At 45.3% G+C, this 14,680-nt stretch overlaps 1 protein-coding gene across 2 annotated transcripts in view; it reads left to right on the top strand.

Moving 5' to 3' along the window:
- Positions 1 to 14,680, top strand: part of LOC136678070 (serine/threonine-protein kinase BRSK2-like) — a 180,370-nt gene that overhangs the window by 117,876 nt on the left and 47,814 nt on the right. For both annotated transcript variants that reach the window (XM_066655889.1, XM_066655888.1), the window contains exons 3-5: positions 2,920 to 3,005; positions 5,951 to 6,091; positions 14,433 to 14,549. In XM_066655889.1, the coding sequence (XP_066511986.1) occupies positions 2,920 to 3,005; positions 5,951 to 6,091; positions 14,433 to 14,549 (344 nt within the window). The remainder of the gene's footprint in view (positions 1 to 2,919; positions 3,006 to 5,950; positions 6,092 to 14,432; positions 14,550 to 14,680) is intronic.

Genomic DNA, 14,680 nt, shown 5'->3' with positions numbered 1-14,680 from the left:
CCAGTGAAGCTGTGGCCTTATCATGCTTCAGCCTGCGGGGTGTATTGATTTGAGGAGGCGGGTCTGTAGCTGTCCTAATGAGCGCTGTCTCTCAGGCTCAGATGAAATCAGCGCATGTCGGTTATGGACGTAGCTGATGAAGTTGTCCCCGGCCCACATCGCCTCTACGTTCCATTAGAGATACACAACAATTAGGCACATGGTGTTCTTTGTTCCACCACTTTAATCTTTGTTAAACAGGTTATAGACATTCATTTGAATATGGGGTTTATTTAACGGTTGTTATAATTTGGATGAAATATATTTATATTAACACAATCTTGTTTTGTGTTTACAATAAAAAAAAATTCTGAACTCTGAATTCTATGACTATAAATGGCTGTAAGATAAGCCCCTTGTAAAGCCTTTCCTCGCAGTGTATGAAGGCATTGACTTTCTCAGTACGCGGCATTAGTCACTGGAGCAGAGACCCATGCTACAAGCTCCCCTCAGCGATATTTTTTGCTTGGTGATTCCGAGCAGGTGTACAGTTAAAAAAAAAGAATGATACGATATTAGGCCCTGTACAGTCACTTTCATTAGTATGGGATTATCCTGATTAGCTGCAGCCATATTCCCACCGATAATGAAGCCCAATTACTTCTGGTGTTCGCCCCGCAGTTGGAACAGTGGGAGAGGGATTTTACAACACTAGTTTGAGCTCCTTAATGTGATACAAGCAGCTGATACCAACATATGCGCATTAGTAGACCTTTATCCCACTGATGAGCTCTTAACTTCTCTCATCGTCCTTGGAATAGTGTGTGTGGTTGGATTTGTATATATGTAGACACTCCTTATAGCTCAGTACCACTAGGGCATTCCACCAGTTAAACACACACACACACACACAGTATAGTCGCCATAGAAAAGCTTGAGAAGCTCACTATCTCTTTGCATCAGATGGGTGAAATTGTTATCCACTGTTAGCCATATTAGCATTTATTTTGTTTTAGAAATGAATGGAAATATTTTAGACTCGAATGCATGTCTCTGCTCTTTTAACCAAAGCTAAGTGTGTTATTCATACACAGATCACACACAAGCTTCAGTAGTCATCATCATATACAGGGGGTCCTCGACTTACGACGTTGATCCGTTCCTACATCACGTCGTAAACCGATTTTCGGTGTAAGTCGGAACATACGTACATACTGTACGTAAATAACATACTGTAAGCACTTATCCTATCCTAACACCTATCCTCCTCGGGCCCGAGTCGCGTAACCGTGTATTCTTCCGCCAAACACCAAACAGGAAGTTCATGTTACGATGTTTATGACGCAAAACCACTTAAGTCGAAACAAGGCTTTAGCGCTCCTCTACTGACTGACATGGACGAACAGAGCTGTGTTTACAAACGTGATGCTGATAAATGAGTCAGGGTCCATACTTGTAATTGTATTTCTTTAAATTAATCGTCTAAATGAGGTCTAAAAGTGTTTAAAAAACGAAAAACATTAAGCATCACACTTTTTATTTGAGTTGTTTGTTTGAGTAATGGGTAGGACTCCAATATGGCGGCCACTCTACATTAGCGCTGAGGGGTGAAATGTGGGAAACACATTCTTGGATGGACTACAGCATTAATTAATTAACCTTTGAACTATTTTGAAGGTGATGGAGGGGTTCAGCTAGCAGCTTGGCGCTAAGCCCCCCGTCTGAGTGTCCACACCCATGTGCTCTGTGTTTATTTATTCCTTGTCAGGCTCTGATTAATGTGCTTGGTTCTTAATGAAAGTGTTGCAGCTGTAATTAGACATGAGCGGACAGGATAATGTCAGTGAACCGCTCTCCGCCGCTGCTTCACCCAAAACACACTGGAATGTGCCGTCATTACAGGGTTAGCGTCTCATTAGCGCTCGATTCTAATTCTCAGAACGGCATGTAAACATTGGTTTTTGTTTTTTCCCCCAAATCCAGCCCTGGTCTCGATCAATGGCTTCAGCCTGAGAGGGTGAGGCAAGGACATACTTCGTCCAAATACCAGCCGGTGCTTCTTTTTAAACTCCTAACATAACAGCTCAACACAGAATGCTAACTGTGCAGGTCTATTTTGCCAGTTATAGATGTCTGTGCTGGTGGGATGACGCTGATTAGTGGGTCACTGATCCTGTCAATGAACTGGTGGTGATCTAAAAATGTGTTGCCCGATACAGGGCTTTATCTTTAATTGATTAGTTTGTTGCTTGATACCTGCCCTGTGGTGGTCCTGTGGGGTTCCTGATGATTGAAGAACAGAGTAAACCGTGAAAACAAAATATATACACAGCAACCGATGGACTACAATCTGTAACTGAAGAACTACAACATGCTCCTCTCTGGTCAGTGGAGCTTAAGTGTAGAAACAAGGAAGGTGCCCATAATGTTATGGCTGTTCGGTGTATTTTTAGGTTTTTGTGTGGACTGTTGGAGAATATGTAACTGAGCGCGCTCAGAGTGTAACATACACAGTAAATGTTTTAAAACCAGTTTATGACTGAAATCTTATCCATCTGCCCATCGAACAAATCACTCCTGGACACACACTGACCAACATTACGGTCTCCAAGCGGAAACTCTGAACTGATACACAGCTGCAGTAATAACTTAATCTCTCTCTCTCTCTCTCTCTCTCTCTCTCTCTCTCTCTCTCCTCTCTCTCTCTCTCGCTCGCTCTCTCTCTCTCTCTTTCTCTTCTCTCTCTCTCTCTCTCTCTCTCTCTCTCTCTCTCCTCTCTCTCTCGCTCTCTCTCTCTCTTTCTCTTCTCTCTCTCTCTCTCTCTCTCTCTCTCTCTCCTCTCTCTCTCTCTCTCTCTCTTCTCTCTCTCTCTCTCTCTCTCTCTCTCTTCTCTCTCTCTCTCCTCTCTCTCTCTCTCTCTCTCTCTCTCTCTCTCTGCAGGTGGAGAGGGAAATAGCCATTCTGAAGCTCATAGAACATCCTCACGTATTGAAGTTGCACGACGTCTATGAAAATAAGAAATATTTGTAAGTATGCTGCTCTTTTATGTGTGTGTTTGTGGTGAAAGTGAGGAACCCTCAGGGTCTTAAACTCTGTGTTAGAGAACTGTTCATGTTACAGTTAGAAATTCAGCTGCCAACAAAATGCAAAAAGTCTTGAATCTCCCAGTGGAAAAGGATGTAATGTCGGTAGATACAAAGAAACAATAATGCTCCCATTGGTTAGTGCTTCAGAAGCAGGACAGAAGGCCATGTGTGCTGTGTGTGTTTGTTTCTCTCTCTCTTATTCTATCTCTCTTTATAACTGTCAGACTCTCTGTCTCTCTCTCTCTCTCTCTCTCTTTATAACAATCACTTTCTCTCTGTCTCTCTCTCACACACAAACTCTCACTCTCCATCAAACTCACTCTTTTCCTGTCTCTCTCTCTCTCTCTCTCTCTCTCTCTCTCGCGTCCGTGCTCCAGAGGCTGAGCCTAATGTAGTTTTCAATAATTGATAAAAGCGCGACCGAGGAAGCTGCCAAGGAATTTGTTTTCTTAATATTCTGATGACACAGATGGATAGCCCAGGCGGCCATAAAGTGTTTGTCTGTGAATGATTCTACACCAGCAAATCAAGTAGGAATCCATCCCTAATTTAAATAGCCCTGACAGGTAATCGCATGAGAAAATCCTTTAATCGGCTAATAAATCAGACTCAATGTGTGTGTGTGTGTGTGTGTTTATGTCTTGTCTGTGTACAGCTGCGTATGCCATTGTCTCTTTGCGCATGCTTGAATCTGTATGTGAATTTAAGGAAAATATGTAGGTGAATAAGGGCGGCACGGTGGAGCAGCAGGTAGTGTCACAGGTTGTGGGTTCGAGTCACGCTCCAGGTGACTGACTGTGAGGAGTGTGGTGTGTTCTCCCTGTGTCTGCGTGGGTTTCCTCCGGGTGACTGTCTGTGAGGAGTGTGGTGTGTTCTCCCTGTGTCTGCGTGGGTTTCCTCCGGGTGACTGTCTGTGAGGAGTGTGGTGTGTTCTCCCTGTGTCCGCGTGGGTTTCCTCCGGGTGATGGTCTGTGAGGAGTGTGGTGTGTTCTCCCTGTGTCCGCATGGGTTTCCTCCAGGTGACTGTCTGTGAGGAGTGTGGTGTGTTCTTCATGTGTCTGCGTGGGTTTCCTCCGGGTGACTGTCTGTGAGGAGTGTGGTGTGTTCTTCCTGTGTCTGCGTGGGTTTCCTCCGGGTGACTGTCTGTGAGTAGTGTGGTGTGTTCTCCCTGTGTCTGCGTGGGTTTCCTCCGGGTGACTGTCTGTGAGGAGTGTGGTGTGTTCTCCCTGTGTCTGCGTGGGTTTCCTCCGGGTGACTGTCTGTGAGGAGTGTGGTGTGTTCTCCCTGTGTCTGCATGGGTTTCCTCTGGGTGACTGTCTGTGAGGAGTGTGGTGTGTTCTCCCTGTGTCTGCGTGGGTTTCCTCCGGGTGACTGTCTGTGAGGAGTGTGGTGTGTTCTTCCTGTGTCTGTGTGGGTTTCCTCCGGGTGACTGTCTGTGAGGAGTGTGGTGTGTTCTCCCTGTGTCCGCGTGTGTTTCCTCCAGGTGACTGTCTGTGAGGAGTGTGGTGTGTTCTCCCTGTGTCTGCATGGGTTTCCTCCGGGTGATTGTCTGTGAGGAGTGTGGTGTGTTCTCCCTGTGTCTGCGTGGGTTTCCTCCGGGTGACTGTCTGTGAGGAGTGTGGTGTGTTCTTCCTGTGTCTGCGTGGGTTTCCTCCGGGTGACTGTCTGTGAGTAGTGTGGTGTGTTCTCCCTGTGTCTGCGTGGGTTTCCTCCGGGTGACTGTCTGTGAGGAGTGTGGTGTGTTCTCCCTGTGTCTGCATGGGTTTCCTCTGGGTGACTGTCTGTGAGGAGTGTGGTGTGTTCTCCCTGTGTCTGCGTGGGTTTCCTCCGGGTGACTGTCTGTGAGGAGTGTGGTGTGTTCTTCCTGTGTCTGCGTGGGTTTCCTCCGGGTGACTGTCTGTGAGGAGTGTGGTGTGTTCTCCCTGTGTCCGCGTGGGTTTCCTCCAGGTGACTGTCTGTGAGGAGTGTGGTGTGTTCTCCCTGTGTCTGCGTGGGTTTCCTCCGGGTGATTGTCTGTGAGGAGTGTGGTGTGTTCTCCCTGTGTCTGTGTGGGTTTCCTCCGGGTGACTGTCTGTGAGGAGTGTGGTGTGTTCTTCCTGTGTCTGCGTGGGTTTCCTCCGGGTGACTGTCTGTGAGGAGTGTGGTGTGTTCTCCCTGTGTCTGCGTGGGTTTCCTCCAGGTGACTGTCTGTGAGGAGTGTGGTATGTTCTCCCTGTGTCTGCGTGGGTTTCCTCCGGGTGCTCCGGTTTCCTCCCACACTTTAAAAACACACATTGGTAGGTTGACTGGCAACTCCGAAGTGTCCGTAGGTGTGAGTGAATGAGTGAAGGTGTGAGTGTGTGTGTTGCCCTGTGAAGGCATGGCGCCGCCTCCAGGGTGTATTCCCACTATGCGCCCAATGATTCCAGGAATGCTCTGGACCCACCGTGTGAACTGGATAAGCGCTTGCAGATAATGAATGAATGAATGAATGTAGGTGAGAAGAGAAAGAGAGAATAAGATAAATCAATGTAATCATGTTTTTAGCCACTCCTCCTGGTCCTTTCCTCCTGAAATGTGCTGGAACTGTAAAGAGCAGCTGGAAATTTCAAAGACTGAAACACGAGGCGGAAAAGGCCAATGGAAGCGAGAGCAGATGTATATAAGTTGACCTCCTGATTGTAATAATGTACTGTGGGAGTGAGCAGTGCTGAGAAAAGGTGCTGTTTGTTCTGACCTTTTCAAACCCCTCTCACTCTGCCCACCTCGGCCATGTTTATTCTTGACCTTAAGGAAACAGTCGTCTGAGGCTTCGCCGGGAGCTGTGGAAGGACTGGAGCACAGCTAGCGTTTTGTTCTGTTGATGAGCGTAACTGAGCTGTCCTCTCTGTGCTTTTCTCTGGCAGATATTTGGTTCTAGAGCACGTGTCTGGTGGAGAGCTGTTTGATTACTTGGTAAAGAAGGGCAGGTTAACACCCAAAGAAGCTCGAAAGTTCTTCAGACAGATCATCTCCGCCCTGGACTTCTGCCACAGTCACTCCATATGGTAAGTGAAAAACCGGCCGCAGGGCACAAGCTGCCAGAGTGAAAGATCCGTATTAAGAACGCCTGGTTACTCACTGTTTTAAAATCCATGTATCATGATCACTCACACAGTGGATCAGACACAGCATTGCTACTCAAGTTTTAAACACTGTGTCCACTCACTGTCCACTCTATTAGACACACCTACCTCATCGGTCCACACTGGCCATAGCCCGCTCCTCTATCTCCACTGATCCCTTTGCCCTTAGCATCTTTCTCTCAGTTGAATCCAGTTATAAGCCACAGAACTTTCATATGAAGTTTTCTGTCACCAATTTGTAATGCATCAAGCGTCTGATTGTGCCAGGTTTATTATCAGACGCGCTTAGGGTAGCATCAGTTATGTATGAGGACGGTCATCCAGAGTGAAGCATTACTCAGTCATTATGAGGCATTGCTGCAAATACCAAGTATCAGCCCGGCGAGGCGTCATTATGTTGGTCTGCTTTGGCAGGTGGGAGACAGATAGCCCCCCTTTTTTCGGGATGACACATGAAAGTGGAGTTTCTATCAGGGAGAGTGTCCTCGAGCTGCTCTTGTTGTCTCTACGTCTCTGAGATATTACACCGAGCGAAAACACGCTGAAATTCTCTCCATCTGCTCGCTCTCTTTCTCTCTCTCTCTCTCTCTCTCTCTCTCTCTCTCTCTCTCTCTCTCTCTCTCTCGCGCTCTCTGCAGAGCACTGAGCCCATGGGGCTTCAATTAGCCGCACAACAGGAGGAAATAATCAGCCAGAAACCCAGCCTCCCACCACACGGCTACTAATGTTTTATCACCTTATCTATTACGATGTTATTGCGAGGCTTTCTCTGTCAAATGTTCACAGATCTGGGGGCACAGCGAGGGGCTTAAAATGAACTGTGTTTGGACAAATCTTTACATGGCTCTTAAAGTGTTAAAAAGCTGTGATTGAACAAATTCAGTTCTGATCTTTAAATGAGCTCTGGATCTGTTTGAAATCAAAGACAAATATTTATTGTTTACATTTTATTGTTTTCAGATGTGAGACAGTTTATATAACCAAACACTCATTCACTCACTCACTCGTTGATTCACTCACTTACACACTCACTGATTCCCTCATTCACTCACTGATTCACTCACTTACTTCTTCACTGATTCACTCACTCATTGATTCACTCACTCACTGATTCACTCACTCACTCACTGATTCCCTCCTTCACTCACTGATTCACTCACTTACTCACTCTCTCACTGATTCACTCACTCGCTGATTCAATCATTCACTCACTCAGTCGTTGATTCACTCACTCACTGATTCACCCACTCACTGATTCACTCACTTACTTCTTCACTGAATCACTCAGTCATTGATTCACTCCCTCAATCAATTGCTGATTCACACACTCACTCATTGATTCCCTCATTCACTCACTGATTCACTCACTTACTCACTCTCTCACTGATTCACTCACTCACTTCTTCACTCATTCACTCACTCACTGATTCACTCACTCACTCACTGATTCACTCACTTGCTCACTGATTCACTCACTCACTCACTGATTCCCTCCTTCACTCACTGATTCACTCACTCACTGATTCACTCACTTGCTCACTGATTCACTCACTCACTCACTGATTCAAAGATTCACTTACTCACTGTTTCACTCACTCACTGATTCACTAAATCACTCACTTGCTCACTCACTGATTCACTCACTCACTCACTCACTCACTCACTCACTCACATACATACTTAATCACCTTTGGGAAATGCTCTGCAAGGAACAACATGATCTCCAAATATCAATACATATATGAGGAAAAGAAAAAAGCAGCCAAGACATTTCTAAAATTTCGATGTTATGATTCATAGTTATTTTATTTTGCAGGCACCCATTCAGTGGTGGCACTGTCGCTCTAAATCCACATAAACTCTCTGTTACACAATTCCAGAAACAGTGCTGAAAACTGTTGTTGGAAAAAGTTACACAGAGGAAAATCCTGAGGCTTCTAAGTTTTCTGGAGCTTCGATTTAGGGCTGGGGGAAGGTCTGAGATACGTCAGTGATGATCCAATACAGCGTTGCTGCTCAGGGCAAGAAAGTGACCAACAGTGCAGCGGTCAGAGCTGGAACACCACTGTCCTTCACCCTCAAGCGATTTCAAAATGCCAATCAAATGAAAGGTGATGGAACACAGAGGTAAACATGGTTTTGTCCCAGGTTTTTTGAAGGCATCAAATTTGAAATCAGTGCATATTAAACACCCCAAAGTTCATAAGAAAAAGCATCAAAGGCGTCTTTTATTTATTTATTTATTTATTTTTGTAATTAAACAGAATTTCACATAAGGTCCTAATGTTGTTGCTTTGTAGTATGCTAATGAAATGCTAATGCTAATCAATAGAAAAAAAATAAAAACTTGGAATTATCTCCAGTGCCATTAACATCTCTGTTTAGACGACCTTCTTTCTCTCTTCGCTCATCCTCACTGCCCTGCCCTCTTCACTGTGTTAATATGCTAATGCATTGAAAGCATAGCCATTAGCACAATATTTGCATCTGTTTACCATTCGCCCCGGCCTTAATGAAGACCGCTCTGTGCTTCGAGCCCCCTCTGTAGTGAGCTGATGGATGGGTTGAAGGCCTCTGAAAGGTGATGGAAATGACTGAATAAACAGCATGGCGGGGATGCGTCTTGTCTCCAGGCCTTTCCTCCACTCTCCCACTGTCTTTACCCTCTCTCTCCCCACGGCCGGATAGAACTCGCTAATGTGCTGTGTTGTTAGCCATCCACCGTCATTGCATTCAGGGGCTAAATGATGCTTTATTTTCATTTTCGTTTTTCGTTTTTTCCTGGCCCTGGTTTGAGCAGTGGCAGTTAGAGCCGAGGGAGGCTCGGTTTGGCTGTCAGACTGATAGGAAGCAAGACTGTCAGGTTCACTTCCTTTTTATCCTTGACTCCTGTCAGGTATCACCTGACACAAGGGGAGAGAGAGAGAGAGAGAGAGAGAGAGAGAGAGAGAGAGAGGGAGTAAAACATATAGTCCTAACATAGTTGACTCTGCCTAGAGAAATGCTGGGACTCGTTGTCAATCACAAGTTCGGAACTGACACAGCAAGGAACCAGATTCATAAAGTTTCCAGAATACATAAACTTGGGAAAGCCATGACGGAGCAGAACGACAAAAACACGCTCCAGGCGCCAGTGTGGAACAGGCGTACAACACCAGGGCTACGTTCAGTTTATATCTATGCCTGACTGTGTGTATTCTTTTACAAACACATACACCAGCTCACCTAGCTAGACCTAAAACACCTTCCTAATGAAGGAAACGAGGACAATTACATGTAAATAATATTGTGATGGGCGGCACGGTGGCGCAGCAGGTAGGTGTCGCAGTCACACAGCTCCAGGGACCTGGAGGTTGTGGGTTCAATTCCCGCTCCGGGTGACTGTCTGTGAGGAGTTGGTGTGTTCTCCCTGTGTCCGCGTGGGTTTCCTCCAGGTGCTCCGGTTTCCTCCCACAGTCCAAAAACACACGTTGGTAGGTGGATTGGTGACTCCAAAAGTGTCCGTAGGTGTAAATGTGTGTGTGTGTTGCCCTGTGAAGGTCTGGCGCCCCCTCCAGGGTGTATTCCCGCCTTGCGCCCAATGATTCCAGGTAGGCTCTGGACCCACCGCGACCCTGAATTGGATAAGGGTTACAGATAATGAATGAATGAATGAATAATATTGTGATACCATATTTATAACACATTAAAGACATAACCAATGGTGTTTTTGTGAATAGCATTTTCCCATTTTTCTAGTTGAACTCTTTAAACTCTGAGGCAGTGAAGACTGAAGCCCATCTGCTCACACACTGTTTGTTTCTAGGGTCTAATCAGTGACTGCTTCTAAATCAGTGCCTCCAACACTATCTATAGACAACACCATCTTACTGAGGGATACATCAACCTCCAAGTTTCCAAACTAACAAGAACAAGAGCTTGGAAAAGGTCAAATGTTTTGCCCAGTTTCTGTTCTTTAAATCCTTACACTTCCTGTTCAAAACAGTCCGTAGATAACCTCATTATTACAGCTCAATCAATAGTGACAGCCCTGTTCAGGATGGGATGCCCAGTGGCTGTGTTGGGGGTCTGCAGTGTCATAAGATAAGCCCTTTGTTGCCAGTAAAACACACAGTTCCTCCATAAACTCTGCAGGACGACGAGAAAGGTCATCCAAAGTCACTTATTGTACCTAACTCTTCCAGTCCTCCCCATTTCATTGTCTTCTGAAGAGGATTTCAGGGTTGGGTAGTTATCCTTCCGAATAAGGCCCGTTTGATTGCAGGCTGGAGATGGTTCCTTTTTGCGGCCGGAGCTTATGACAGAAGCCCCAGGGTGTAATAGCAGCCTTTGCTGACAGAGAGCTTGTCCTCTCCTCAAGGAGAGCCGGCTTGTGTTTATTGGTTCTGAGTGTTACTGCTGGTCAGGGGGATAATGACCATCCATCTTCCTCAGCCCCTTCCTCAAAGGGTGCTGATGGAGAAGCGGGGAGAAAGGAAAGTTAATGTGAGGGGAAGGGCAGGTCAAGTGGACGCCCTAGAAACCCACAAACCACTGAGGTGGGAACGTAGCCAAAGGCGAAAGGGAACCGTTGAGAGGGAAGTGACCAATCAGTGAAGAGATTACACAGTGTGAATGTGGAGCATTTAAATTTACATTTCTATTCATTTCGAACACTTCCTTCTTCCAGAGCAACAAACAGAACATAAAGTAATATCCGCTTTTCTGCTGTAATCTAGTCTCCTCCTCTGGCTTTGGCTGCTGCTGTGCTCCATGGATACCCCCTCCACAGTGCCTCGTTCCCAAAGATCAATGGTTCGATCCTGATTTCCCCAAACATCTTGTTGACTGCTTATCACAGTGTTATTGAGCGAGATGCCCACTGCCTCTGCTTCTAAAAGCTCCTGGGTGGTGTGTATGTTCTCATCTGGGGGGGGGGGGGGGCAAAACCTCAGGGTCATTTAGAGAATAAAAGAACACATGACGTCTAATATGAATGGTCCATATGCTACATCATGTTCTGCATTGTAGTCTTTTCCAGGAGATCCTTTTATAACATTGTGTGGGTTCAGATGACAAAAACAGGGGGAACTCATGACCTCTAATCTGATTGGCTACTGGGTATTTTACTTATTTATTATTTTTTTAATGATTCTTTTCATCGGCGGCATGGTGGCGCAGCAGGTAGTGTCGCAATCACATAGCTCCAGGGACCTGGAGGTTGTGGGTTCAATTCCCGCTCCGGGGTTCTGTCTGTGAGGAGTGTGGTGTGTTCTCCCTGTGTCCGCGTGGGTTTCCTCCGGGTGACTGTCTGTGAGGAGTGTGGTGTGTTCTCCCTGTGTCTGCGTGGGTTTCCTCCAGGTGACTGTCTGTGAGGAGTGTGGTGTGTTCTCCCTGTGTCTGTGTGGGTTTCCTCCGGGTGCTCCGGTTTCCTCCCACAGTCCAAAAACACACGTTGGTAGGTGGATTGGCGACTCAAAAGTGACCGTAGGTGTGAATGTGTGTGTTGCCCTGTGAATACTGGCGCCCTCTCCAGGGTGTATTCCCGCCTTGCGCCCAGTGATTCCAGGTAGGCTCTGGACTGGATAAGGGTTACAGATAATGGATGGATGGATGGATTCTTGTCATCGCAGAAAATATGGCTTCAGAACATGATGTTGGTTAATGTCTATATACGAACTGGATATGTTTATATAGTTAATGGTATATGGTGAAGCGGTGGCAGCACAACATCACGCACTACATCAAACTCTTAATGGAAATCAATCAAGGGACATTCTCCTGACACCTTTCAGCTCCCAGCCGTTATTTCATCATTCTTGCGTCCATCATTTTTCCAAGACTGTGACTCCAATATATGCCGCATTCTCATGGATGAAAGTGTGTGGGAAGTGTAAACCATTTTCTTGCTGCCAGCTTCACAACAGGTTATGCCGAGAAAAAGCCTTTGTGTAGGCCTCCATGGCAGAGCATAAGAGCCAAATGAAAAGCACTGGTGGAATTGGCAGCTTCCAGCTGAGCTGAATCCATGGCACACTCTCAGAGAGAGAGAGAGCAGGCCGTTGTCTGATCGTGGTCCTATCACTTGATCAGGTAATTTGGAGCCTGGGCAGGTGTTTTCATACCCATCAGGGGGATTTGCGGCGAGGGCAAAGGGAGAATTTTGACCACTATAAAGCAGGTGGGAGTCAATAACATCCTGAGGTCATGATTGAAGTTGAATCAGAAAGTATGAGGAGTGAAGCTCTATGGATTTGGTCTGGTTTGAACCAGTTTCCATCCATTAACATCAACAATTGTGTTGAAACTCAAGGTGACTTTAACTCGAAGGAAATATTTTTATCTTAAATTTATCTTATATAAGTGCAAGGAGATTTTCTACAAAGTTGTTTTCAGTAAGGTGCAACCACCTTTAACTTTCTGTTTCATTCAGTTCCACTTCCATAAGTGAAACCAAGCACCTAGCCAAAGCTGTCTGCCTTTACAAACATTTGTGAAAAAATGGGCAATTCCAAAAGCCTCGCTTAATTTGAGTGCGCAATTATAGTAGGATGCCAGTTTGTGAAATATCTTCCCTCTTAGACAGTCCACAATCAACTGTGAGTGGTATTGTTGATATGAGGAAGCACTGAACAACCACAGCAACTCAGCCTCAAAGTGGCAGACCACATACACAGAGCCGTTGCCGAGTGCTGTTACCCACCGTGTGTAAAATTCACCAATTCTCTGCTGATTCAATAACTGCAGACTTCTAAACCTGCTGTTATAGCTGCAGAGGGGAAACCAACTCCACATTAATGCCTGTGGATTTAGAGTGGGTGTCAAAGCTCTTGTAGGTGGAGTGTGTAGGTGTTCCAGTATTTTGCAAGTGCTTAACTGTAGTGAGAGATGGTTATAGTACCCTGAGTCCGGGCAGTACTTGCACCAAACAATATTTAGTGCAAACATTGTGGAATACATTTGAAAATCGCAGAGGGGAATCAGTACTTTTTCTAATGACATTTAAGAATATCAGACCGGTGATTACTGGCACGACAGAAGGTTCCAGAAGGTCTAGAGCAATTACATCCATCAACTACTGGTCCATTCATCATGAAACTATTCTCAGCCCTTTTTTGATTTAACCAAGAAAGTGTGTTGAAGATGTGTAGCCTCTGGCGGACCCTCATTGATTTGCAGGTGGTGTGTTATATGAACATGACACCTCGGAAAAATCTCTAATCGTTTTTTTGTCCTCAATCACTGACCTGCACAGGATCAAAAGACTTCAAAGCCTTCGCTCCTTGACACAGAGTCACGAGGTGGTGATCCTCAGAGCCCAAAATAAAACGGGGAAACAAGGAGGGAAGATGTCTTTGAAGATACCCTTCCATTAGCTCTGTGCCTGAATTCCTGATTCAGTCTGTGCTTCCTCCAAGGAATAAGTATGACACTGATAAGCAGACGAAAAGAAAACAAACAAACAAACAAATATGAAGCGATATGACCGCGACTTTCCACTCTAAAGGGAAAAACTTGGTTGTCATGGGTTACCTTGTACTAATATTAGCCTTAGAAGTGGAAGTGATGTGCACTGAGACTTGTGCAGTGTGAAACAGGTTCGTAAATGAGATGTGAAAAAGTTTCTATAGCATTAATGGGAGACGTACAACCATACACTTTAAAAAAAGAGTTATTGTCAAGAGTTCTTCATTAAATTCCTGTCGGAATCATGTGTTTCTATTCTGTTCTGTGTTGCACCAAATAGGGGGTCCTCTGTTGTTATAATGTCCAGCTAGTAGCAGTTTTTATTGCTTACCTAGGACCATATCCAACACGTTCTCCATCCATCTGAAGAACATGGTTCTACACAGAGCCACACACACACATTAGGAACTCTTGTATAACTTATGCATGCTTATGCACCACTGAAAAACCATTCTATCCTTAAATAGTAACTGATATTATTCTCAGACTCCATACTGTCACAACAAACAACAAACCTGCATCACCATAAGGAGCTTTTAAAGGCGTAAGTTAAAAAGACATCGCAGGAAATCCTGATGTGCTTTCTAACCTTATTTTAGAAGAAAAAGTGGCTTTCAGATGTAGATATATATTATTTCTTTCTCCTTTATGCTTTGCACAATAAACCCCAAGTCTCAGAATATCCCCTATGACATGTGCACTAACAGGATTAAGATTCACAGGAAACCAACAGCACAGTTCAGTTCAGTCCCTGAGCTGCGCCATTGAAAACTTCAACATGTTTCTAATTCACAAAACTATTGTCTTTGTTCTGCAGCCACAGAGACCTGAAGCCGGAGAACCTGCTGCTGGACGAGAAGAACAACATTAGGATAGCGGACTTCGGAATGGCTTCTCTGCAGGTTGGAGACAGTCTCTTGGAAACTAGCTGTGGGTGAGTTATTCTCGGAGAGCGGCTGCTCTGCAGCTCCGTCTCCATGGAGAAACAATCCATACATTTGTTACCTGATGTCGGTACATGACTGAGATTAAAGACAGAGATAATAACCTGGGAACAGAAGATTC

This window comes from Hoplias malabaricus, chromosome Y, assembly GCF_029633855.1.
Source record: "Hoplias malabaricus isolate fHopMal1 chromosome Y, fHopMal1.hap1, whole genome shotgun sequence".
NCBI lineage: Eukaryota > Metazoa > Chordata > Actinopteri > Characiformes > Erythrinidae > Hoplias > Hoplias malabaricus.
The sequence above is the reverse complement of the archived record's forward strand: the minus strand, read 5'-3'. Positions and strand labels throughout refer to the sequence as shown.